This window comes from Sorex fumeus, unplaced genomic scaffold (assembly GCF_029834395.1).
Source record: "Sorex fumeus unplaced genomic scaffold, SorFum_2.1 ptg000086l, whole genome shotgun sequence".
Taxonomy (NCBI): Eukaryota; Metazoa; Chordata; class Mammalia; order Eulipotyphla; family Soricidae; genus Sorex; species Sorex fumeus.
The window spans coordinates 7,402,648-7,426,577 of record NW_026606143.1 but is presented as its reverse complement, the minus strand read 5'-3'; the positions used below and the strand labels follow the sequence as shown (position 1 = coordinate 7,426,577).

The following is a 23,930-nucleotide window of genomic DNA, read 5'->3' as shown; positions in this document are numbered from 1 at the left end:
ATCTGAGTAGAAGTCATGAATAATCTTCTCCATTGCCCTTCTGGAAGATGTGATAGATCTATCATGATGTCGGAGGGCAGTCATCTTGGTTTTGTAGTTGGTGAAGGACATAGAAAATAATGATCATAAATATAAAGGTTTGTTCCTGAACTCTCAATTTGGTTCCACTGACTGACAAGTCTATCCCGGTCCCATATGGAACCAACAATGTCTTCATAACTGTAGCCTTACATTAAGCATTGGATTTGAAAACCACGAGTTCTCCAGTTTGGTTCTGTTTTGAAAGATAGTTTCGGCTGTTCTAGGTCCTTTGTATTTCAGCATAAATTCTAGAATCAGTGTGTCAATTTCGTTAAAGCTTTAGTAGGGATTGTGGTGATTTTATAGATCAATTAGGGAAGAACTGGCATCTTACCAATATTGAGTCTTCCAATCCATAAATATTAAATAGCTCTTCATTTATTTAGGTCTTTGTCTGTATCTGGACCACACCCAGCACTGTTCCTATTTAGGTCTTTAATCTCTCTTAGCAAAGGTTGTTTTTCAAGTCTTATGCTTTTAAAATTCTTTTTGATGTTTAATGTCTTGATTGCTCATCAGTCATATATAGAAAAAAATCCATTTGAATACTGATCTTACACCTTGTAGCCTTGCAGAACTCATTTGTTAGTTACTTTCAACAGTTTCTTAAAATGGATTCCTTAGCATGAAAGGATCTCCCCTACATCACCAGGATGGTTTTACTTTCCAATCGGTATGATTCTTAGTTTGTTTCCTTGTCTGACTGTTTTTGAACTCTGTGATTATATTTTAATAAATTTCCCAGGGATGGTGATGCTGTTTGTTTGGGGAGTACTAGATGGGAGAGCACATTTGGAGATCCACTGTTCTAATAAATAAGGATATTGTGCTGCTAGGGTCTTGCAATACCAGGGATTACCCAACTCACCTTGGTGGTGCTTGGGGATCTCCAGGGTTACTGTAAGATGTATAGGGCCATGTGGAATTGGGGATCTAACCAGAGTTGGAAAGGCATGTGCTTAATTCCTTTATTCTCTGTACTCTCTATCTCTCTGGTCCCTGAACATATTCATAGAAAATCAAGGAAGTGGGAATTTCATTTATTGCTTTGTGACATTTGTTCAGTTCTAGTTCCAATTTCAATTTGGTATTTTTTCATTAAACTATTTTTTTTCATTAAATATTTCCTTTCAAAATTTGCAAGAAATATTTAGAAAAAACACATTCCTGGACAGGATCATATTTAACATTTTATATTCATCTTCAATGATAACAAATAATGGTAAATTGCTACTTTTATATTAACTTTTTTTTTGGCTTTTGGGTCACACCCGGTGATGCACAAGAGTTACACCTGATTCTGCACTCAGGAATTACCCCTGGCAATGCTCAGGGGATCATATGGGATGCTGGGAATTGAAACCAGGTTGGCCATGTGCAAGGCAAATGCCCTTCCTGCTGTGCTATCACACCAGCCCCTATTAACTTATCTTTGATAATGAATTCTAAACAAATCTAAAATATGATTGATTTCATTGACGGAAACTTATTTGGATTCATACTTAGATACTACCTTGGATGATTTTTAAAAAATCTTATAGAAATGGTGGGGATTTTTAGAAGAAGAAATCTAGATTTAAGAAAAATAATGGCTGGGGCTGGAGCGATAGCACAGTGGGTAGGGCATTTGCCTTGCACGTGGCCGACCCAGGTTTGATTCCCAGCATCCCATATGGTCCCCTGAGCACTGCCAGGGGTAATTCCTGAGTACAGAGCCAGGAGTGACCCCTGTGCATCGCCAGGTGTGACCCCCCAAAAAAGAAAAAAAAAGAAAAAGAATGGCCTAATGCCCCCAAAGAGAGACAGAGACAGAGAGAGAGGAGAGTCGAGAGAGAGAAAGAGACAGAGAGAGACACACAGAGAGAGACACAGAGAGAGAGGAAAATTGCCTGTCATAGAAGCAGGCTGGATCAGGGGTGGGGAAACTGGGGTCATTTCACTGGTGGTGGGAAATATACACTGGAGAAGGGATGGGTGTTGGAACATTTTATCATGAAACCTAAACATGAACAGCTCTGTAATTGTGTATCTCATAGTGACTCAATAAAAACATAATAAAATAAGAAAGAAAAATAATGGCCAACACCAGTATGTATTTGTGAGAAACAGGGAAAAACCATCATCAATGGTCTTTGGATTTTTGGTTGTTTTGTTAATTTACCTTTAGCTTTCTCCTTGCATTGAACTTCCTCAGTTGTTCTACTGTTTCTGGCAGATGAATCTTGTAGGCATAGCGGTCTCGCTCCTGTAAAAGAAGGAAGACAATGAACATAGATATCCATTTTTAAAAAGTGAAGAAGCTTAAAACACAAATAAAGTTCAAATTATTAAATGTGAGAATAATATTGAATTCCAGAAGTCTGGGGATTTTGTTCCCTGATACTGGTAAACATATTCAAGTGAAAAGATAGAGGAAAAAATAAGAGCAAAATATTTGATTTTCAGAAATAAATGGGGGCCAATTTTTAGTAGAGGGCCATGGAGCTAAGATGTATGAAGTTACCTTAGACAGTTTTCAGGAAGAATTGTCTTTAACAATCTGTTAACTTTGAACGAGTACAAACAAACCTTTCAAGGTCATTTAATCCATCTATTTCCCCACATGGGAGAGATCCCTTTCAGTCTGATGGATGTACATTCCATTTGACCTTGCCCATTAGAAGATCATAACTTTATGGCAGAAAAGTTTAGTTTTACAAAAGTAAAAATGTTCTTACTCAACTAAGGCCCACATCTGTTTTTTGGGGCTATACAGGTCTTCTAGGGCATCACAGAGAAAGTACACTACCTTTTACATATAAAAATCCTTCAAGGGGCAAGAGAGAGCTTACAGGCTGGAAAGCCTGAACTCTGACATTGCATGAACCCTGAGCATCACTGAGAGAAAGTTGGAGCATGTAGCCAGGAGTAGTCCCTGAGTAGTGCTAAACAAATATAACCTTTAAGAGTTAGGAGGAATATCATGGTTCTACTGAATCTATCCTACTGAACTGACAAAGCTTTTCTTAAAAATACATTTCTAGGCTTAAGATGAAGACTCTGCTGCCCAGTGTCCTTCATCAATAAACCAAAGTTTTATGTTCCTGGAAATGTGGTGCTTGACCAGAAAAGCAGTTATCCAATTATTCAGTCCCCAAAAGCTAAAACAACTTTGAGCTCTACATTTATTTCTTTGTTCTTTGCATATTCTAAATAAGGTCAGATATGCAACAACATCATACAGTATATATTCGTTATTGTCTAGTTTCTTTCACTCAATGTAAATATTTTGAACTTCACTCATGTTTTCGCATGTATTAATAGTCCACTCCCATTTATTGCTGAGTGATATTTCATTGTGGAAATACATAATTTATTTATTTACCTATTCACCTGTTGATGAACACTCAATGTCAAAATGAATCCAAATTTTATCCCTATGTCTTTCTACATGCTGATCACCTTGGAAATGATTTCATTATTCTAAGGGACTTCACTATCTTTTCCTGCTCTGAGCCAAAAGAAGTTCACCAATATAGAAGCTATAGAAATTGATCAAAATAATTAACTAGTAGCAGGGAGAAAGATAAAGTTCTTGTCTCAGAACAATAAAATCTTTTTTAGGGTTTACTTTTTTATTTTTATTTATTTATTTTTTAAATTTTTATTAGTGAAACACCATGAGGTACAGTTGTAGACTTACAAATTTTTGTGCTTGGGTTTCAGTTATACAATGATCGAGTACCAGTGTCCACCACCAGTCTCCATTCTCCACCACTGATCCCAGTATCCCTCCCACCCCCCTAAGGTTTACTTTTTAATGTGATTCTGTTATGGTGTTCGCTCACTTAGCCTGGGTGCTCATCTGGGGTCACTGCGGTGCTCACATACCTGCTTACCAGGGAAAGCACTTTCTGGCAGTTGTGCTTACACAGCTTTTTAGCTGTGGTTTCTGCACATACCTGGCTTCAGTGTGGCCACAGATCACTTGGAGTGCAGTGGATCACAGGCAAGCAGATCTTCCAGGCACCAAGAATAGAGTTGTGACTACATTCAGAGCATGTGGAAGAACTGGGGATTGTACTCATGACCTTATGCTTGCAAGGCAGGTGCTCTTAGCCACTGAGTTATCTATCTGACTCAAACAATATTACCTTTCAATGGACTGCTGTAACTACTAGTGGATTATAGGTTTTAATTGTGCTGTCCTATGATGTCCTACATACACCAAAAGTCAAACATCAATGTTTGCTTTTCATTATTTGCCAAATAAAAATTTCTCTTTAATATGATACTGTGTGTGTGTGGGGGGGGTGGATGTCTTAAAACCAAGAAGATAGATACCCCTACCCTTTCTAAAAGAACTACATGGTAAAGTGAAGTGACAGTGGGTTTGAATTCAGAAAAACTTACTTCCCAATTTTACATATTTCAGGTTCTAGCTGTTTGATCTTATATTCTCTCAGTCTCGGTTTCTTTTTAAAACTGGTCTTATAAGACTGAGAATGAAGAGTAAATGAGGAGCTGTATAAACATAATTGATTTACCTGAGTTTGAATAATGATAACTTTATGGACTAAGAATGTGGAAATGTAATATAAAATAATTTAGTTTTTGTAAATGTGGGATGTATATGAATGTGTGCATATATGAGAGAGACAGACCAAAAAGCTTACCAAATAAGCTTAGTATATAACAGAAAATATGTCCCTATAACATAAGAAAAAGGCAAAATCAAAATGTAGTGAAAATTACTGAAGATCTAATCTGTAACCCATTTCTAATTGTCCTAATTTATAGAGGTTTCCAAAAAGGGTGAGTCAAGTGAATGAAGAGTTTAAGACTGCTCTGTTCAGAGCACTAGTCCTAAAGTAAGACCTAAAATTGAAATTCAGTTGCAAAGTCATTTACAATTAAATCTAGTGTAAAATGTAGTTCTTCAGTTGTATTAGCCAATTTTCAAGTGCTAAAATGACAACACTGACAAGAAAGTGGGAATCACATTGGACAATGCAGATAGAAAACACCTGCCATAGTGGCAGAAAGTTCTGGAGCCCATGGTCATAGGAGTCTTTCATGTTATTACTATTTCAAATTAAGCTAAATACAAAATGAATTTTATTTAAACTGAAATTGTCTAACATGCATAAAGAAAAAAATTTCAACAAGGGGAGAAGAAAGTCTTTATTTCCTTCTTCAGACTTTCCATGGTATCTCCAGAGAGTAGAACTGAGAGCCATCATGAGCTTGCCCCTCTGACTGAGGCAAAATGTGTTTGTGTGAGGGGGAGAGAGTGGGGGGGGAAGAGTTTGGGAAAAGGTATTTATAAGATATATCGCATGCCTGGTTTCTCTAGCCAGAATCCAGCATTTTGGCCATTTAATCTCACAGAATCAAAGCTTTCTGAAGAGATATAAATAAGAAACAGGCATCTGCACTTGTTTGTTCATTGCAGCACTCTGTACAATAGCCAGAATCTGGAAAAAACCTCAGTGCCCGAGAACAGATGACTGGTTAAAGAAACTTTGGTACATCTAAACAATGGAGTACTAAGTAGCAATTAGAAAAGATGAAGTCATGAAATTTATATACAAGTGGTACTACATGGAAAGTATCACGTTAAGCGAAATGAGTCAGAAAGAGAGGGACAGACATAGAAATGTTGCATTCATCTGGGGAACATAAAGTAACAAAATAGGAGACTAACACCCAAGAGTGGCTGAGATTAGTACCAGAAATTTTGCTTCATGGCTTGAAGGCCAGCCGCACATGCTAGGGGAAAGGGCAGCTCAGATAGAGAAGGGAGCACCAAATAAAGGATGTTGGGAGGATCCTCCCAGGATGGGAGAAGCATGCTGAAAGTAGACTGTAGACCAAACATGATTGCCACTCAATGCGTCTTTTGCAAACTACAGCACCCAAAAGGAGAGAGAGAACAAAAGGGAATGCCCTCCACAGAGACAGGGAGGATGGGGGGGATGGAGGGTAGGAGGGATACTGGGATCAGTGGTGGTGGAAAATGGGCTCTGGTGGAGGGATGGGTACTCGATCATTGTATAACTGAAACCCAAGCACAAAAATTTGTAAGTCTAAAAATTTAAAAAAAAAATGAAATTACTCTCTACTATCTACACATATCTATATCCATACCTACATTGACATCTATATTTTCTCTAAGCTAAAAGTTCATACTGGAGAAATAAAATATATTTGTTAATAAATAAATAAGAAATAGAGTCTCTTAATACTAAAAATGCCACAATCACTCTTTTCACCAAGTACTGGGAAAACATCAACATAATCAGAGTAGACAAAAGATCCTAACACTGAAACGGCACAGATGTTGGAATCCTCTGTCCAAATTGTTCAAGAAGGTACAATCAGGGTAGCAAAATAGGTCAAAGGATGGCCAGGTTTGGTCCCTGCTTGGGCCTCTGAGCATTGAACGATCCCTAAGCATAGAGTTGAGAGAAGCCCTCATAGCTCTGATGGATATGGTTCCAAAGGTACCCTCCAAAACAACAACAACAGCAACAAAGATACTATAAGAATGCACCTTAAAGAAATTGTTTATGGCTTGAAAAATCAAGCGCTGACTAGAACACCAAATAATTAGAAATAGTTTGGTAGTTTTTATAAAGTTGAACATATACTTGCCATATGACTCAGCAATCCCACTTAGAGGTATGTACTTCAGAGAAATGAAAATCTGTTCATAGATGCTCATAGTGACTTTATTTGCATAAGCCACAAACAGGAAACAACCCACATGCCCTTTATAAAGTCAAGAGTAAATGAATGAACTACTGTCCATCTATACAATGCTGTACTCCTCAGCAATAAAAGGAAATGAGCCACTGACAGACACAATAGCTTGGATGGATCTCAAGGGCATCATACTGAGTGAAAAACCCCAATCCCAAAAGATCACTGGAAGTTAATAATAAATATGTGGTTGGTCTCTGTCCTAGGATCCCGACAGAGCAAAACCCCTTGGAATTTGGGGTGCTAAGACAGAGTTCCTAAAAACCCTTTTACTTTTCCAAGTGATAAGATGACAAGATATAGCTTTTGTTTTCATACTTGGGTTTTGTCCCTGGCTCCTGATCCAGAGTTCAAAAGTCCTTGGGATTTTCTAGACGACAGCTGTATACTTTGTTTTAATGAGGTGCTTCATGGTGGGCTCCTGCATGGGAGCTGATCAGCAGACAGATGGAGCCAGGATGAGGAGCTTAAAAGGGGCAATTCCATGACCCATTCATCCAGAGAGGGCTGTGAGGCTGGATGTGGAGTTAATGAGGATGAAATCTCCATAAAGATATCACAAAGCTCAGGCTTCGGTGTGCTTCAGGACTGGTGAGTACATTCACATATGGCAAGTACAATGCATCCCATCTCCATGGGGAGAGAATCTTCTGCACTGGGAACCCCTCCTGGTCTTGCCTTAGGTACCTCTTCACTTGGCTATGATCTCTATCCTTGATCAGATTCTTTTTTTAATCAAATCAATTGACAGCTGTATTTCCCTGAGTTCCATGAGTTCTACTGGCAAGCAGTAGAATTTAAGGACATGGAGAGCATTGTAGAAACCTTTGATTCAAAGCCAAGTTGGACCATTTTGGGTAACCTGGGAATCCAATCCTTGCAAATGGCATTTGAAGCTGGGGCAGGTTGGGGGGAGTCTTGGTGGGATTGAGTCCTGAACCTGCAGGCTCTGCATGAACTTCGGTGTGAGAGTCAAACCAAAATTGAGGGCTGCCAGCTGGTGTCGCAGAAAATTGTTTGGGGAAGTGGCCTGTGGTGTGTGAAGTGCTGGGAATGTGGTAGCTGTGTTAGAATAAGGGAAAGACACAAAGGAGAAAGGAAATTTTCCTATAGTTACATTTGTATTGGTTCATTTCTATAATCCCTTAAAAGGACAAAAATGAGAGTTTTGGGCAGGTTTGAGATGGGGAACATGATTATTAAGGAGCAATGTGAGGGGTGACAGGGAAGTCCTAGATCCCACTTACAGTGGTGGCTAGAGAATCTCACGCAGTTCTGTACCTGTGAGGACATTTCACAGAACTAAAGACATAAAAGGAAATACAAAGAACTGGTGAAATTTGGAAGAAGGCTGGCAGTTTAGTCAATGCGGATTTCCTAATTTTGATAATTATGCTGTGTTTAGATTTTATGGGAAAAGCTTTTTTGTGGGGGGGGGCAAAGAAAGGTGACATAGATAAGAACTCTCTGCACTGTTTTTGCCACTTCCATACTGTATCACTGTATCACTGTCACCCCGTTGTTCATTGATTTCCTTGAGCAGGCCGCAGTAACGTCTCCTTCGTCCTAGCCCTGAGATTTTAAAAACTGCCACATTCGAGGATCTTTCAGGGTCAGGGGAATGACACCCATCATTGTTACTGGGTTTTGGCATATAGAATACGCCACAGGGAGTTTGCCAGACTCTGCCATGCCACTTCCACACGAGTCTAAAATTATTACAAATAAAAACAGTGAAGAGAAATCATGTCCTATCTGATGTTTAGTCATCAGAGGGGCTTTTTAATTCCTAATATGTCTAATAACTAATTCTTAACATGTCTGATCACTGTGCCATATCGGGTTCATTCTTTAAAATATCTTAGTTTGAGTCTGCATTGTTTCTCCTCTACCCTCAATCTTTCCTCTCTTTTCTCTTTTCGGGGGGAGGTGGATGGAGTGCATACTTGTTTGTGCTCACTCCTGATGGTGCTCAGGGCGGGGACTGAAACCAGATCAGCCATGCGCAAACAAATGCCTTCCATGCTATAATATCTCCATCCCTCCGTCCCTCCCTCCATCCCTCCTTCCGTCCCTCCTTCCCTCCCTCCCTCCCTCCTTCTCTCTCTCCATCCTTCCTTCCCTTACTGTTTGTGGGCCATACCTAGTGGTGCTAAGAGTTTACTCTTTTTTTTATTATAAGTGAAATACCATGAGGTACAGTTGTAGGCTTACAAGTTGTTGTGCTTGGGTTTCAGTTATACAATGATCGAGTACCCATCCCACCACCAGTGCCCATTCTCCACCCCCACCAATCCCAGTATCCCTCCCACCCCCCATCCCCCATTCCACCCTGCCTCTATGGCAGGGCACTCCCTTTTGTTCTATCTCTCCTTTTGGGTGCTGTGGTCTGCAGAAGAGACATTGGGTGGCAATCATGTTTGGTCCATGGACTACTTTCAGCAGGCATCTCCCAGCCTGGGCAGATCTTCCCAGCACCCTTTATTTGGTGCTCCCTTCTCTATATGAGCTGCCTTTACCCCTAGAGTGTGCAGCTGGCCTCTAAGCCATGGAGTGAACAACCTGGTATTTATCACAGCTGTTCTTGGGTGTTAGTCTCCTATTTTGTTACTTTATGTTACCCAGATGAATGCAATCTTTCTATGTCTGTCCCTCTCTTTCTGACTTCATTTCACTTAGCATAATATTTTCCATGTAGTACCACTTGTATGTAAATTTCATGACTTCATTTTTTCTAACTGCTACATAGTACTCCATTGTGTAGCTGTACCAAAGTTTCTTTAACCAGTCATCTGTTCTCGGGCACTCAGGTTTTTTTCCATATTCTAGCTATTGTAAATAGTGCTGTAATGAACAAACAACTGCAGATGTCACTTTGACTATACTTTTTGGCCTCTCTGGGGTATATTCCCAGGAGTGGTATTGAGAGATCACACTTGATGATGCTCAGGGTCCCTTCTGTACCCAGTGATGGAACTAGGTTGGCAGCATGCAAGGCAAGCACCTACCCCCCTGTTCTATCTCTTTGGTCTTTACTCTTTCTATTTCTTCCCAGTCTGATGTTTTCTCTGTATCAGGACCCCCTCACTTACCAACTGGATAGTCTAGTTTCTTTCTCTTGCTATTAAATATAGGAGTTGATGTGCTTAGACCCAGGGTGCTCACATGGTGCCAATCAAGTGCTCTATCACTCGAGCTTTCTGTGAACCCTCACCTTAGGTTTTCTAAGATCTCTGAGCCTCTACTGCCTATACCCTGACAGGTGGTCCACCTGCATATGGTGTCCAAAGGATGACAAATACATGCTGCCAGCATTGTACCACAGCTCAAAACTGGCAGCAGTTTTTCCAAATGTCCAAATGTCCACCCAAATGTCCAAAGCAAATAAAAGTGTTACTCTAGACTGTGTAGTATTCTGGGAGTGAGAGCAATAGTATAGCAGGTAGGATGCCTGCCTTGCACATGGTCAGCCCAGGTTCAATATAGGGTTCCTATAGGGTTCCAAGTCTGCCAGGAGTGATCCCTAAATGCAGAGCCAGGAGAAAGCCCTGAGCACCAAAATATCTCTAGACTGGGTGTACTCTTCTCTCAAATCAAAATTTCAGACAACTACTGCTACAGTCCCTCAGAGAGCTGACAGTTGGACCATAATAGTCTGCTTCCTATTCCCAGTGCTATGTGTCTGAATACTGCATAATGTTTTGTCTGTGCTCCCCTCCAACACCCCTACCTCACACGCGTGTTCCATTAACATGTGAGGCCTTGCCCAGAACTCCAGACATAGAGGTACTTCTCTGGTGCATCTCACATCTTTAAGGTTCACTTTTGGGGACTTCTGGTGTCACTGTCACTGTAAACTGTCCTCCCGTTGTTCATCAATTTGCTCGAGGAGGCCTAGTAACGTCTCCATTGTGACAATTGTTACTGTGTTTGGTATATCGAATATGTCACGGGTAGCTTGCCAGGCTTTGCCGTGCGGGCGAGATACTCTCAGTAGCTTGCCGGGCTCTCAGAGAGGGGCAGAGGAATTGAACTCAGGTTGGCCATGTTGGCCGCTTGCAAGGCAAACGCCCTACCCACTGTGTTATCGTTCCAGCCCGACTTCTGGTATATCTTTGGAAAATTCCTTTCACAGTCTGACAGTGTGATTCTCTTGGGAAGTTTGGTACACAGCAGACTGAACTCTATTTCTAAAGAACCCTTTGCATGGCTCTGGCATGCAGGTACCAGGACTGTTTTCTGAACTGCAATGGGGCCACCCCGGCTCCCAGGAAACCTCTGATTCTGGAAGTCATGCTTACAACCTGCCTCCAGCGCCATCTTACAGCACACAGCAGCGAAGAAAAAAAACTGGCTAGAGGGCCCCACAGCTCCTGGAGAATTCTCCGGGCCCCATTCAGAGCCGATATCACCAAGAGGTCCCAGATGGGGTAGGTGCTGTCTCCCCGCCTTCTCCAGATGGAATCCTGGTGACCATGAGCTTCTACAAGCATGGCTCTGGCATGCGGGTACCAGGACTATTTTCTGAACCACGCAGCTGTGAGATTTCCTGATATGCAAAATGATCAATGGAAAGTAAATGATCTAGCATTTGTCCCTGAAAATCAGGCTTGATTGGTGGTGAAAAAAATCTGAGCAAAAGATAATGCTCAACTGAAATACATCTGAACTGTGTATTTAACTATGGTGCTATGCCACCCTGGGAGGGGAAGGGTGTCTGTCCCTCTGCCTGTCCTCCTTTGCAGTGCGAACATGGTGTCCTGCATCTTTTAGAGCCTAATGAACAGCCAGGTATGAGATTGTATTGATGAGGCACGTAGGGCTTCATGGAATGGGGGTGAAATTGGCCCTGCTCCACGCCATGACAATGCTCTGGATTGCCACCCTCAAATGCCTCCTCTGGCGTCTGACCATTATCCCAGAGGCACACATACCAATCTCGGAACCCAGGGGCTTCTGGCAGTAATCCCTCTAGGTTTATTACTAAAATATCAGAAATCCAAATTTGCGTGGTGGCTATTGTGGCCACATGACATCATATGCTCTTCATAATCAGCAATAGAAAATAAATTTTCTAATGATGCCTTTGTGGCAGGTCTGAATATTGGGGAAAATTCCAAATAACAATGTTGGGTCTTTTGTTGTAATATTGAATGTGATCAACGTAGACACAGAGAGAGAGAGAGTAAAGTGGAAATCTGCCACACAGGAGGGAAGTGGGTGGGGAGGGGGGTATACTGGGGTTCTTGGTAGTGGAAAATGTGCACTGGTGAAGGGGCGGGTGTTGATTATTGTATGACCAACCAAGACTTGAACTGAAAGGCTTTGTGACTGTTCTCACGGTCATTCAATTAAAAAAAAAGAACCCTTTGCGATCCACTGAGGTAAAGTACAGAGAAAAGGGCACAGTCAAAAAGTGTGTTTTTTAAGAGTAAAATTTTGCTTAAACTATGTGTTTTTTTCCAGTGGAAATACCATTGCATAATAACATCATACCACTTTTAAGAACGCAGTATTGAAAACCAACATGTGTATCCCCTGTCCTGATTTGCACCACCCTCTCTTTACCCTGTCCTTCCTGTAACCACTAATTGGTGCAAAATTTTGCTTTTGTTTTATTCAGTCTGCTTTCTCAATACACTACATGAATGAAGATTTCTGATTATTTTCTAAGCAGATGAAGTCACAAGATGTTTAAAATGTCAAGTCACAGTCATAGTACAGTGAGCAGGGCATCTGCCTTGCATGCTGCCAACCTGGCTTTGATCCCTGGCACCCGATATGGTACTTCAAGCCCACCAGAATGATCCCTGAGCACAAAGTCAGGAGCAAGCCCTGGAGCACTGCTGGGTGTGGCTCAAAAAATAAACAAAAAGATTTTCATCTTCCTATTTTTTGACTTTGCAATTATTCTGAATTTTTTTCGCATTTAAAGCATAGTTGAAATTTTAGTCATTACTATATACTAAGAACAGTAACAACAAGTCTCACAATGGAGATATTACTGGTGCCCGCTCGAGCAAATTGATGAAAAATGGGAGGACAGTGCTACAGTGCAATGCTACTGAATCAATTCCACTTACATTCACAGCAATATTTATAAGTATACATGGAAGTAGCCTTTACAAGTATTTACATTTAACACTGGCCTCTTCTTATTAGCCAGACAATTGAATTCTTCCATCTTCAGAAGGCAAATAAGACAAGAGAGAATACCACAGCTTGGCTCTAGCACATGACACTGAACTCAAAGAGCCTTTAGGAATGTTCTCATTTAAGTTATTGATTTTTTTGGTCTTTTTGGTGCCAGAGATCGATTATGAATTAACCTAAGTTTACTTAGAACAAGAATTATAATCACTGGCAAGGAGAAGGGTTTCAATAAAATGCCATTAGCCATGATAAGATTGATAACAAAGGCCAAATTCTCTAAAAGATATTTTTTTAAAAAGGACATAAAGCTATCACTGTCATTGTTATATGGCATTTCAATCAGCTTCTAGTTAAAAAGTCTCAATTATGAGATAAATTCCCAAAAAAATACTCATCACTCTTTTATCTACTCTTTTCTGGAGGAAATTAGAAATTCCTAGAATTGGGGATTTGAAGTCATGGATAACTATATAGAAATATCAGAGAACTGATTTCAGATTTCAGAAGACTCTTAAGGAATATTAATATGGGTACCAGATTGATAGTACAGTGGGTAGGGCATTTGCCTTGTAGACGCTTGACCTGGGTTCAATTTCCGACACCCTATATGGTCTCTTGATGCTGCCAAGAGCACTTCTGGGTATCCTCTTTACCCCCAAAGAGAAAAATATTAATATCAAAATCCACTCTAATTTCAAAACTCTTCTGGAATTTTATACCATGCCACTGTCACTAAGAAACAGTATTAATAGATGCTGTAATAGATCTCACTGTTTTGTATAATCTCTGGTTGGCAAAATAGAATGACTCATTAGCTAATATTTATTGAGCACCTACTACACACCAGACACTGTCTAGGGCACTGCATAGAAGCAAACCAACGATAAAATAATTTCTACCATTAGGCAGTTTCTATTTTATGAGGTTATAAAGACAAAAATACATAAATATAAATGTTTTATGGTAACAACTAAGAGGGAAAAACTGAGGCAGAGAAGGGGGTAAAGGAACATCAGGGGCAGGGAAGTATTCCTTTTCCCCAATTTTAAACTGGGTGGTTAGAAAGGAGATTATTAAATTATTGATATTTAAGCAAAGGTCTGAGGCTATTGAGGGAATATCTCATGAAGATATTTTTTTTAAACTTTTTGGTCACATACAGCATTGCTAATGGGTTACTCCTGGCTCTGCACTCAGGAATTACTCCTGGCGGTGCTCGGGGGTTCATATGAGATGCTGGGGATCGAACCCAGGTTGGCCACGTGCAAGCCCTACCCGCTATATTATCACAAAGATATGAGAGGAACATGAGGAGAACAGAGTAAGAGAAGCAGCGTGGTAAGGGGTGAAACAAGAAAGGTATCAAGCAGCAAAAGTGGATACAGGATTAAAAAAGAATCTGAGAGAAGAGTCTTGACCTGTGGGCATAAATACAGGAGTCACTACAGATCGTGTTTAAAGTCATTCGAAAAAGAGATGAGGTCTCCAAGTACCAGAGTATCCCAAAAACAGGAACAAAGATGGGTTTCTCTGGCTCTAAGGTGAGGAGAGGAGAGGAGGCAGAGTCAGCATGATCTGAGTAGCAGCAGGGAAAAAGAGTCTGGTAGCTTGGCACAAGAGGATGGAGGTCAAAGGGCACTGCCGTGCCTAGAGAAATTGAGATCTGGACACTCGATCAAGTAATATGAAGGTCATTGGTGACTTGACAAGAGCTGTTTTAGTGGAATCAGTAAGGTTGTCACCCATGGTAGAGTGGGCTCAAGAGCCAGGTATGGGGAGAATGTGACTAGAGCTCTATTTTTGTCATCAAAGGGAGAAGAGAATGGGGGTAAAACCTGGTGGGTTTTAAGGTCAGGAGATGTGTGTGCATGAAAGTAAAGTAGAACATGTTAGCTACCACAGAGACACAAACAGATGTGGCAGCAAAGGGGAAACAGCCGGAATACGTTCTTGGTAAGTGGAAGGGATGAGAAGTGGGTTTTTAAGCACAAAGGAAAAGGTTGAGGTAGGCAGCATGAAAACTTTGGCTCTGCCATTGAAAGCCCTGTGATTTGGGGCAAGATTCTTAACCTCTCTGATCCTAAGTTTTCTCACGGATCAAATGAGAATTTCTGGAATTACTCATCTGTAAGGTTCATCAAATAGTACTGTTTTATGAAAGCCCTAAGTTATACATTTCCCCAATACTCAACGGCATAATGAGACACAAAACAAAATCTGAAACCTGCTTTCTCTCTAACACAATACATCTGAATTAGGATAAATGGCAATATAAAAATACTATAAAGGGATCTGGTGAGACAATATAGCCTGGCAGAGTGCTCGCCTTGCATGCTGCTGACCCAAGTTTGATCCTCAGCATCCCAAATGGTTCCTGTACAGTGTCAGGAGTGATTCCTGAGTATAGATGCAGGAGTAACACCTGAGCATGGCTAAGAGTGGTCCCAAAACCAACAACTCAAACCAAACCCAAACAAAAGAATGATATAAAGCACAAAGCCATACCTTCAGACAAAGAAAATATATTTTCTATTGTCATAGTAATCCCATCAGCGGCCAAGACTCAGAGACTATAAAATCCAGATCCCGGACGAGAGCAGTGCAGTCTCTGCCCCCGCGCCTCGGTGTTCCTTCCCGGAGTCCCTTGGAGGGGAGCGGGTTGAGCTTTCCTCCCCGCCCCGGCCAGGGCTACGGCAGCCGGAGACCTCCAGGACCAGCCACCACCATGCTGAGACCACTCTCCGCACACCTGAAGGTACTGGCAGAGGGACAAAGCCACGCGGGTTCCGGGGCCGAGACCTCCAAGCCTACTCGAATTGGAGTCGAGCATCTTCCACCCAGATCCTCCAAATTCCAGTAGGCGGGGGTCACACCCACCACCTGGCCCCCTGGCGCCGTGTAATCCCATCAGCGGCCAAGACTCAGAGACTATAAAATCCAGATCCCGGACGAGAGCAGTGCAGTCTCTGCCCCCGCGCCTCGGTGTTCCTTCCCGGAGTCCCTTGGAGGGGAGCGGGTTGAGCTTTCCTCCCCGCCCCGGCCAGGGCTACGGCAGCCGGAGACCTCCAGGACCAGCCACCACCATGCTGAGACCACTCTCCGCACACCTGAAGGTACTGGCAGAGGGACAAAGCCACGCGGGTTCCGGGGCCGAGACCTCCAAGCCTACTCGAATTGGAGTCGAGCATCTTCCACCCAGATCCTCCAAATTCCAGTAGGCGGGGGTCACACCCACCACCTGGCCCCCTGGCGCCGTGTAATCCCATCAGCGGCCAAGACTCAGAGACTATAAAATCCAGATCCCGGACGAGAGCAGTGCAGTCTCTGCCCCCGCGCCTCGGTGTTCCTTCCCGGAGTCCCTTGGAGGGGAGCGGGTTGAGCTTTCCTCCCCGCCCCGGCCAGGGCTACGGCAGCCGGAGACCTCCAGGACCAGCCACCACCATGCTGAGACCACTCTCCGCACACCTGAAGGTACTGGCAGAGGGACAAAGCCACGCGGGTTCCGGGGCCGAGACCTCCAAGCCTACTCGAATTGGAGTCGAGCATCTTCCACCCAGATCCTCCAAATTCCAGTAGGCGGGGGTCACACCCACCACCTGGCCCCCTGGCGCCGTGTAATCCCATCAGCGGCCAAGACTCAGAGACTATAAAATCCAGATCCCGGAACCGCGCGGCCGCATTTGCGGCCGCGCGACATCTTATCGGAACTTTTCTTTATGACATCTTATTATCTCATTCCTACTTTGGACAAACTTGCAGGCTTTCGAATGTAGCCTGCCCACAGGGCAGAGTCTGGCAAACTCCCCGTGGCCTACCAAATATGCCAAATACCAGTAACAATGATGGGTCTCATTCTCCTAAAGAGCCGTGAATATAATCTCAGGGCTAGGATGAAAGAGACGTTACTGGGGCCTGCTCGAGGCAATCGATGATTAACAGGATGATGAAATGAAAAATGAAAAAAAATAGTTCTTCACAGAACTCATCTTTGGAACATGAGTTGGTACAGAACAAACAGACCTTCTTCCCAATATAGCCCAGCTTCCTCTGCAGTTGTACCCTCTGAGAGCCAAATGTCACTTCAGTGATGTACCGTCTATTCAGATGTTTACAGAGAATATGCACAGCCACCAAATCAGATAAACTAAACTGTTATGAAAAAACTATGCTCAGAAGGGGCCAGTGATGTAGACTACGGGAGAAAGGCTCTGAGTATGATTCTTGGTACGAAAAGTGAGAGAGAAAAGGAAAACACTGAGGAAGAAGCAGAATATGGAAAGCATCCCCTTACGGCACTATGCACTATGCATTCACTCCTGTCTTCTGTCAGTGGAGTGCTTATGCATAGTGTGGAGGACCTAGAAGTTCTGTACCTTAAGCCATGGGTGATTCAGGGCTTCATAAACAGTGATCCGCTCAGCGGGATCCAGCATCAGCATACGGCGCACGAGGTCTTTGGCACTTTCAGAGATATGGCTCCACTGCCTTGGATTCATCTAGAGAGGAGAAAAGTAAGGTAAGTACACAGCCATTTGCAGTGAGATACTGACAGGGTTATTTAATGTTCTCATATTGCTTCAATGTAAATAACATTCTATGAAAGAGCCAAAATCTGACCCCAAAGAGTTGGTATCTAACGAAGAAGAGGGCAAGTGCAGTTCTTTGGCTGTTGGCTATCAAATGAAATTTTGCCTCAGTACCTATTCTATAATATGTTTTTGGTGCAATGGAAGTTATCTATCTATCTATCTATCTATCTATCTATCTATCTATCTATCTATCTACACATATGTATACGTAGATATATACATATAATTTTTATTGAATAACTGTGAGATAGACCCTTACAAAGTTGTTAATGATTAGGTTTCAGTCATACAGTATTCCACCACCCATCCCTCCACCAGTGTACAATTCTCAAAGCGAAGTGAGCCCCCTGGCAAATGAAGTAAGTTATATTTTTAACACTTGAAGAGTGGGACATTTCTACCTCAGCAAAAGAGATCTGAATACATGGCTTGAGGAATGACTGAAAGAAAACTGTAAGGTTAAAAAAAATTTAAAGACATATTCTTCATATTTGCTTTTTTACATTGGGATTGGCAGGGCTGGGAGATAGCTAAGAGGTTAAGGTGCATCAAACCCTATGTGATCTCTGGCACCATGTGGCCTCCCAAATATTGTCAGGTATATCTCTGGAGGTTCCCAAACACCTGTGGGGTGGCCCCAGTGGTCCCTAGCACCATAGGGTCTGAGCAGCACAGTGCCCTTCAGCCCCTCACATTGAACCAACGGTCTGGTTGGCCTAGTATCACTAACAGTGGGGCCCCTTGTTCACCACTTGGGAGGTCCCTCTGAAAAGAAAAACAGTTGGGATTAGCAATGACTGTGAAATTACAAATTATCAATAAATAGTATATCAATTTTAATATTTGGGAAAAAACCAACAGTCTCCACGAAAGAACCAGTTTCATTGTAGATACTCCTGAGTGAAGTTACTCTCTACTACTTTTATTTATCTTTTGACTTTTTTCTGGCAGGACAGGGCACATCCAGTTCTATGCACAGGGATAACTTCTGAAGGTACTCAGGGAACCAAATTGTGCTAGAGATCAAACCTGGGTTTCCTACATGCAAGGCATGTACTCAGCCCACCGAGCACTCTCCTGTTCTCTCCCTTATTTAGAGATGAGACATCTAGGTTACCAGGTGTACTGATTCAAGTCAAACATAAAACAAGTTGGTTATTTACTTAATAAGCTCTAACTATTGAATGGCATAGGACTTGTGAGAAAGGCTAGGATCTATAAAGAAAAGAGCTGGAAGTTTACTGAGAAAAGGTTTATGTTTGGTACCAGGAACTAGAAGGAAATGGCAAGGGGTACTAAGGGCTTGGAGCTGGGCAGGCATGTGGGAACATAAGGGGAGTTCTATGCTCTATTTACTCTCAGGTTGCTGACTGACCCAATAAGGTCCTGATAAGGTCAGGAGCTTTCAATGTAACACCTTGGTTTTAGCCAGCAGAGACCTACAACACCTTCCAAGGAGGAAAGCTGGACAATAAAGCCCACAGTGATTGGACGCCCAATGGAATAACAAGTTGCATCCCCGTCCACCTCAATTATTACAATTTGGCTAACAGCTTTAGGCACTTGGCTCTGGTTAACATGAGATTTTGTCCTTGTAGATGGTTGGTGGAAAAAATGTCACTATATTAAGGGACAAGTCTTAAAATTGAAGAGTATTCCATTTTCTTTTTCTAATGGGCAGAATTCCAAATGATTATTACTTCTGCTTGTCAGATGCCTTTTGTAAAATGAATGCCATGAAGCTGCTGAAAAATTGTGCTATTGAAATTGGGATCAACAGAACAGTTTGAAACAAGGAGGTAAGTGGTTAGATGGGGTTTAAACAAATTGCTTCCTCTTCTCCATCCTGGAAGTGCTCTTTAAAATGTGAATGATTTCTTCTCAGGGAAAAGACTGAGATATTTTTTCAAAAGTAGTGGAAAGACTTCTGAAGTGAGTATAGATTAGCAAGTATATTCCACAATCAGTTTTTATGAGGTAGATCAAATTCCAGTTTTCTCTTTCTTTGGCTAAGAAGAGTAGGTAAAGTTTATTTGGGAGAGTGAGGTAAGTTCTGTGTGTGTGTGTGTGTGTGTGTGTGTGTGTGTGTGAAAGAGAGAGAGAGAGAAAGAGAGAGAGAGAAAACAGAAGTATAAAATATTCTCACTCATTTGAAATAAGTCAGGCAGTTTAGATTCCTGCTGTATAAATGTCAACAAGCTACCTGTAATCATGATATACTAAGCTAGTAAACAAGGCTAAAAACATTAAGATCAGTAATAATTTACAGACTGTATAAACTGAAATGTAGTACATTTAAAAGACAGCCTCATAGTTTTCTTGAAGAAAAACTGAGAAAGATAGAACATTTTTTAACTGTTCTTCTGTTAAGAATCACCAGGATGATGGGACCAGAGAGCTAGTACTCTTGCCCTACACAAGGCGAACTCTAGTTAAATCTCTTGCACCACGTATGGTCCCCTGAGCACCACCAGCCGTGGTACCTGAGCACAGAGCCAAGAGTAAACCCTGAGCACTGCCAAGTGTGGAATTATCAGGGTGACCAAAAGATTTTTTTGTAAAAAAATTGAACCACAGTTACAAAGTGGTTCATGATTGGGTTTCAGTCATACAATATTCTAACACTTATCCCTTCATACGTGTATATTTCTCACCACCAATAGATCCCCAGTTTCCCTCCTCCTTACCGGCTCCCCTCCTGCCCAGCCTGTCTTTTTGGCACACACTTTTCTTCTCTGTCTTTTTTGCTCTTTCCCTTGCCTTAAAAATATATTTTTGAGATTTGCTTCAAAATAATAAAGAAGATGGGATTGACCACCTGTTGAAAAGCATTAAATCAGGGGTTCCTTAAAAGATTATCTCTATTACTTTTGTTGATTGAAATGCACAATAGTTAAAACTTGTACAAATATTTTAAAAGACCCAACAGACTCACTGATGACAGAGATAGATTTATAGTTAAAATTCAACTTCTGAACACATACGGCTTTTGTAATGGAAACCATGAATATAAGAGTGAGGTTAGTCAAATAAATAATAATAATTTGTTATTATAGTAAATAATAAATAATTTATTAACCTCTGAGTTTCAAAATCCCAGGCACTGAAATTATGATATTATCCATCTGACTTAGTGTAATGCTAAGGATTAGAAAATCTTAATATAATTATCTTGGGGTACCTGGAGTGAGGGTGGAAGCTCAATGGGCGAGAGCTCATGTTTTGCTCCAGAGGAAAGTCTGAATTTGATCCCCATTACTGCATGGTTCTCCAGCACTGCCAGGAGTGATTCCCAAGCATGATCAGGTATAGCCCCCAAACCCCACCCCTAAAATTTACTTTTGTACAAGCATGAATACCTCAAGTTTCTTACAAAGAAACAAAAATAACTATGTAATGCTTTAAAAATAGACAAAAATCAAATACCAAAAGCTGTTAGAATGGGGCACATTGCCTTGGAGACCAGGAAGTTAGCAACTGAACAAACACAAAGAAAAAATTCTATTATTAGCAAAAATGTTATAACTCAGAAAGGGACAATAATTGGAGATTATTACTATAAAAAGGGAGATTTTAGTCGATGGTACCTACATCATAAACCACTGTGAGAATGAAATGAGTTAAGACAATTGAAATGTTTAGTCAGAACAGTTCCTGGCCTGTAGTCAGTGCTACATACATGAGTTAGTTACCACTACTAGTTTCATTACACTGATGAATTTCTCACGAATTGCATTTATTTTCACATGCTAGTAGCTGTGATTTCGCAAAGCAAATTCAACCAAAAAGCAGACATGCAAAATACGTTACCTTGTATTTTCCTTTAATAATGCCTTCAAACAATCTTTCCTTGGTTCCATAAAAAGGCAAACAACCACTTAGCAGGATAAAAAGGATCACACCACAACCCCAGACATCTACTGGTTTGCCATATGGTTCTCTTTTGACAACTTCTGGGGCCATAAAATGAGGTGTTCCAACACGCCCTACATGAAAAACAACATCATCATTGTTAAGGAAAAATGTTTACATCAAATGCTGCCCCTCCACTTGAAAATTGGCAATAACAGAATAACAATGTGAATGAAAACCACCCAAATGACCTAAATACTCTCTTACCACCTCTCCATGAAATCAAGCGCACAGAAGATAAGCAATGATTTATCTAGTCACGCCTTGAAAATATATTCTAATACCAGCATCACCTATTGAATTCAGCAAGGCACAGGGTATTTTGACTCATGACGCTGTTTAAATTTTTTCATTTTCACATGCTTGAAAAAAATCACTAAAACCGTTCATAAAATGTGCTACTACATGGCTAGAACTGGAGAGTATCATGGTAAGAGAAATGAGTCAGAGGGAGAGGGACAGACACAGGATGATCTCACTCATTTGAGGACATAAAAGGATCATAGTAGGAGAACAATGACCAAAGACAACAGACACATAGGGCAGAAGAACTGTTCTTAGTAGGAAGCTTGCCACAGCTGGGGGAGGGGAGCTCTTAGGAAAAAGAAGCAACCACTATGACAACGATAGGGGGAAGTGGTCACTCTGGACAGAACTGGAGGCTGCAAGGAGGTAAAGTGATACGCATGATATCCTTTCAGTGTCAGTATTGCAAAGCACAGTGCCTAAAAGGAAAAAAGAAAAAGAAAAAGAGCTCATCACTGAGGCAAGCTGAGGGGCAGGAGGGAAAAAGGGGACACTGGTAGAGGGAAGGGGACACTGGTGAAGGGATGGGTACTGGAAAACTGTATGCCTGAAACCCAATCATGAATAACTTTGTAACACTGTAATTCATGACAATTCAATAAATAATTGTTTTAATAATTAATTATGTCCTCACCTGGGCCCCTTGGAGGGAGGCGAGTTAAGTTTCCCTCCCCGCCCTGAGCAGAGCCCTGGCAGCCGAAGACTTCTGGAACCAGCCACAGTCATGCTTAAAACCACTCTCCACATGCTTGGACGAGCCTCATGCATGAAGGAGCCGGCAGAGGAACCCAGGCATTTGGGACCTGGGGCTGAGATCTCCAAGCCTGCTCGGATCGGGACTGGGCCTCCTCCACCCAGATCCCCCATTTTCCAGTAGGTAGGCATTACACCCACCAACTGCCCCTGGCACCATGTTATCCCATCAACGGCCAAGACCCAGAGACTATAAAACCCAGCTCCCGGAAGCCTCTTATTATCGAGTTCTTACTCTTGGAGAATCCAGCAGGCTACCAAGAGTATCCTGCCCGCACGGCAGAGTCTTGCAAACTCCCCGTGGTGTATTCGATATGCCAAAACCCAGTAACAATGATGGGTCTCATTCCCCTGACCCTGAAAGAGCCTCGAATGTGGCACTTTCTAAAATCTCAGGGCTCGGATGAAGGAGACGTTACTGGTGCCTGCTCGAGGAAATTGATGAACAATGGAATGACAGCGATACAGTGAATTTTTTTTAAAAGGAAAATCACTAAAGTCACAGAGCAGAGCAGAGGGTAGAGGAAGAGTCCGCAGGCAGATTCTATAGCTCTACAGGAAAGACCTGGGAAGGCATAGCCTGGGCAGGGGCAAGTAGCAGTGGGAGGGGCAGGACTACGAAAAAATTTGCACGGATGGGCCAGAGAGAAGAACACAGATAGTAAATGTGCCTGCCTTATACCCCACTGAACCCAGTTCAATCCCTGGCATCACCTAGGGTCCCCCAAGTACTACTAAGAGTAATTTCTGAAGACCGAGCCAGAAATAGCTCCTGAGCACTGCTGGGAGTGGTCCCAATCTCCCCTCCCTGCCAAAAGTTAAATCTGAGTAGAAAATGATTACTTTCCACTGCCAAATGGAAATTCGAATCAGACCAACTGCTGAGAGCGTTTACTTAGAACATGTATTTCGGGTCTGAAATTCTGCAGAGCTAACTGCAGCTATTAACTATGGTGGATAAAACTCTATTATAATATTTTTTTAAATTATTGTGGGGGCCATTCTGGTCTAGCAGTGCTGCTTGTGAGGCTAGCAGGGCTACACCCACATTACTCATTTGGAGGCCTTGTGGTGCTGGGATGAACCCAGGGTCTCACACACAAAGGCCTTGTATTTTAGCATTTCTGCCACATCCTGGTCCCTAAAATAATAGAATTTCTTTCAACATCCTCTGAATTAGCATTTGAAGAGCACAAAGATGCCAAAAGAAAACAAGGCCAGGCAAGTTCCTTTCATTCAATCTTTTTGACTTTCATTTTCTCTGGAGGGGTTTCTTTGCGTCCTGTCTATCAAGCTTGGGGGTGGTGGTGAAGAAATTGTACAGATTGAGCACCGTTGGGTGTGCCCCACCCTACCCCAATTTCCCACCCCCGAATACCCAAAATATACAGT

The 23,930-nt window shown here is 41.9% G+C and overlaps 1 protein-coding gene across 14 annotated transcripts in view; it reads right to left on the bottom strand.

The window, feature by feature from the left end:
• CASK (calcium/calmodulin dependent serine protein kinase) overlaps positions 1–23,930 on the bottom strand; it is a 998,363-nt gene that overhangs the window by 644,316 nt on the left and 330,117 nt on the right. For all 14 annotated transcript variants that reach the window (XR_008794862.1, XM_056131339.1, XM_056131340.1 and 11 more), the window contains exons 7-9: positions 21,378–21,553; positions 17,352–17,474; positions 2,243–2,326 (exon numbers count right to left, since the gene is read on the bottom strand). Coding sequence is in view for 13 of the 14 variants with exons in the window: in XM_056131339.1 (XP_055987314.1) it covers positions 2,243–2,326; positions 17,352–17,474; positions 21,378–21,553 (383 nt within the window). In the remaining variant the exon portion in view is untranslated. The remainder of the gene's footprint in view (positions 1–2,242; positions 2,327–17,351; positions 17,475–21,377; positions 21,554–23,930) is intronic.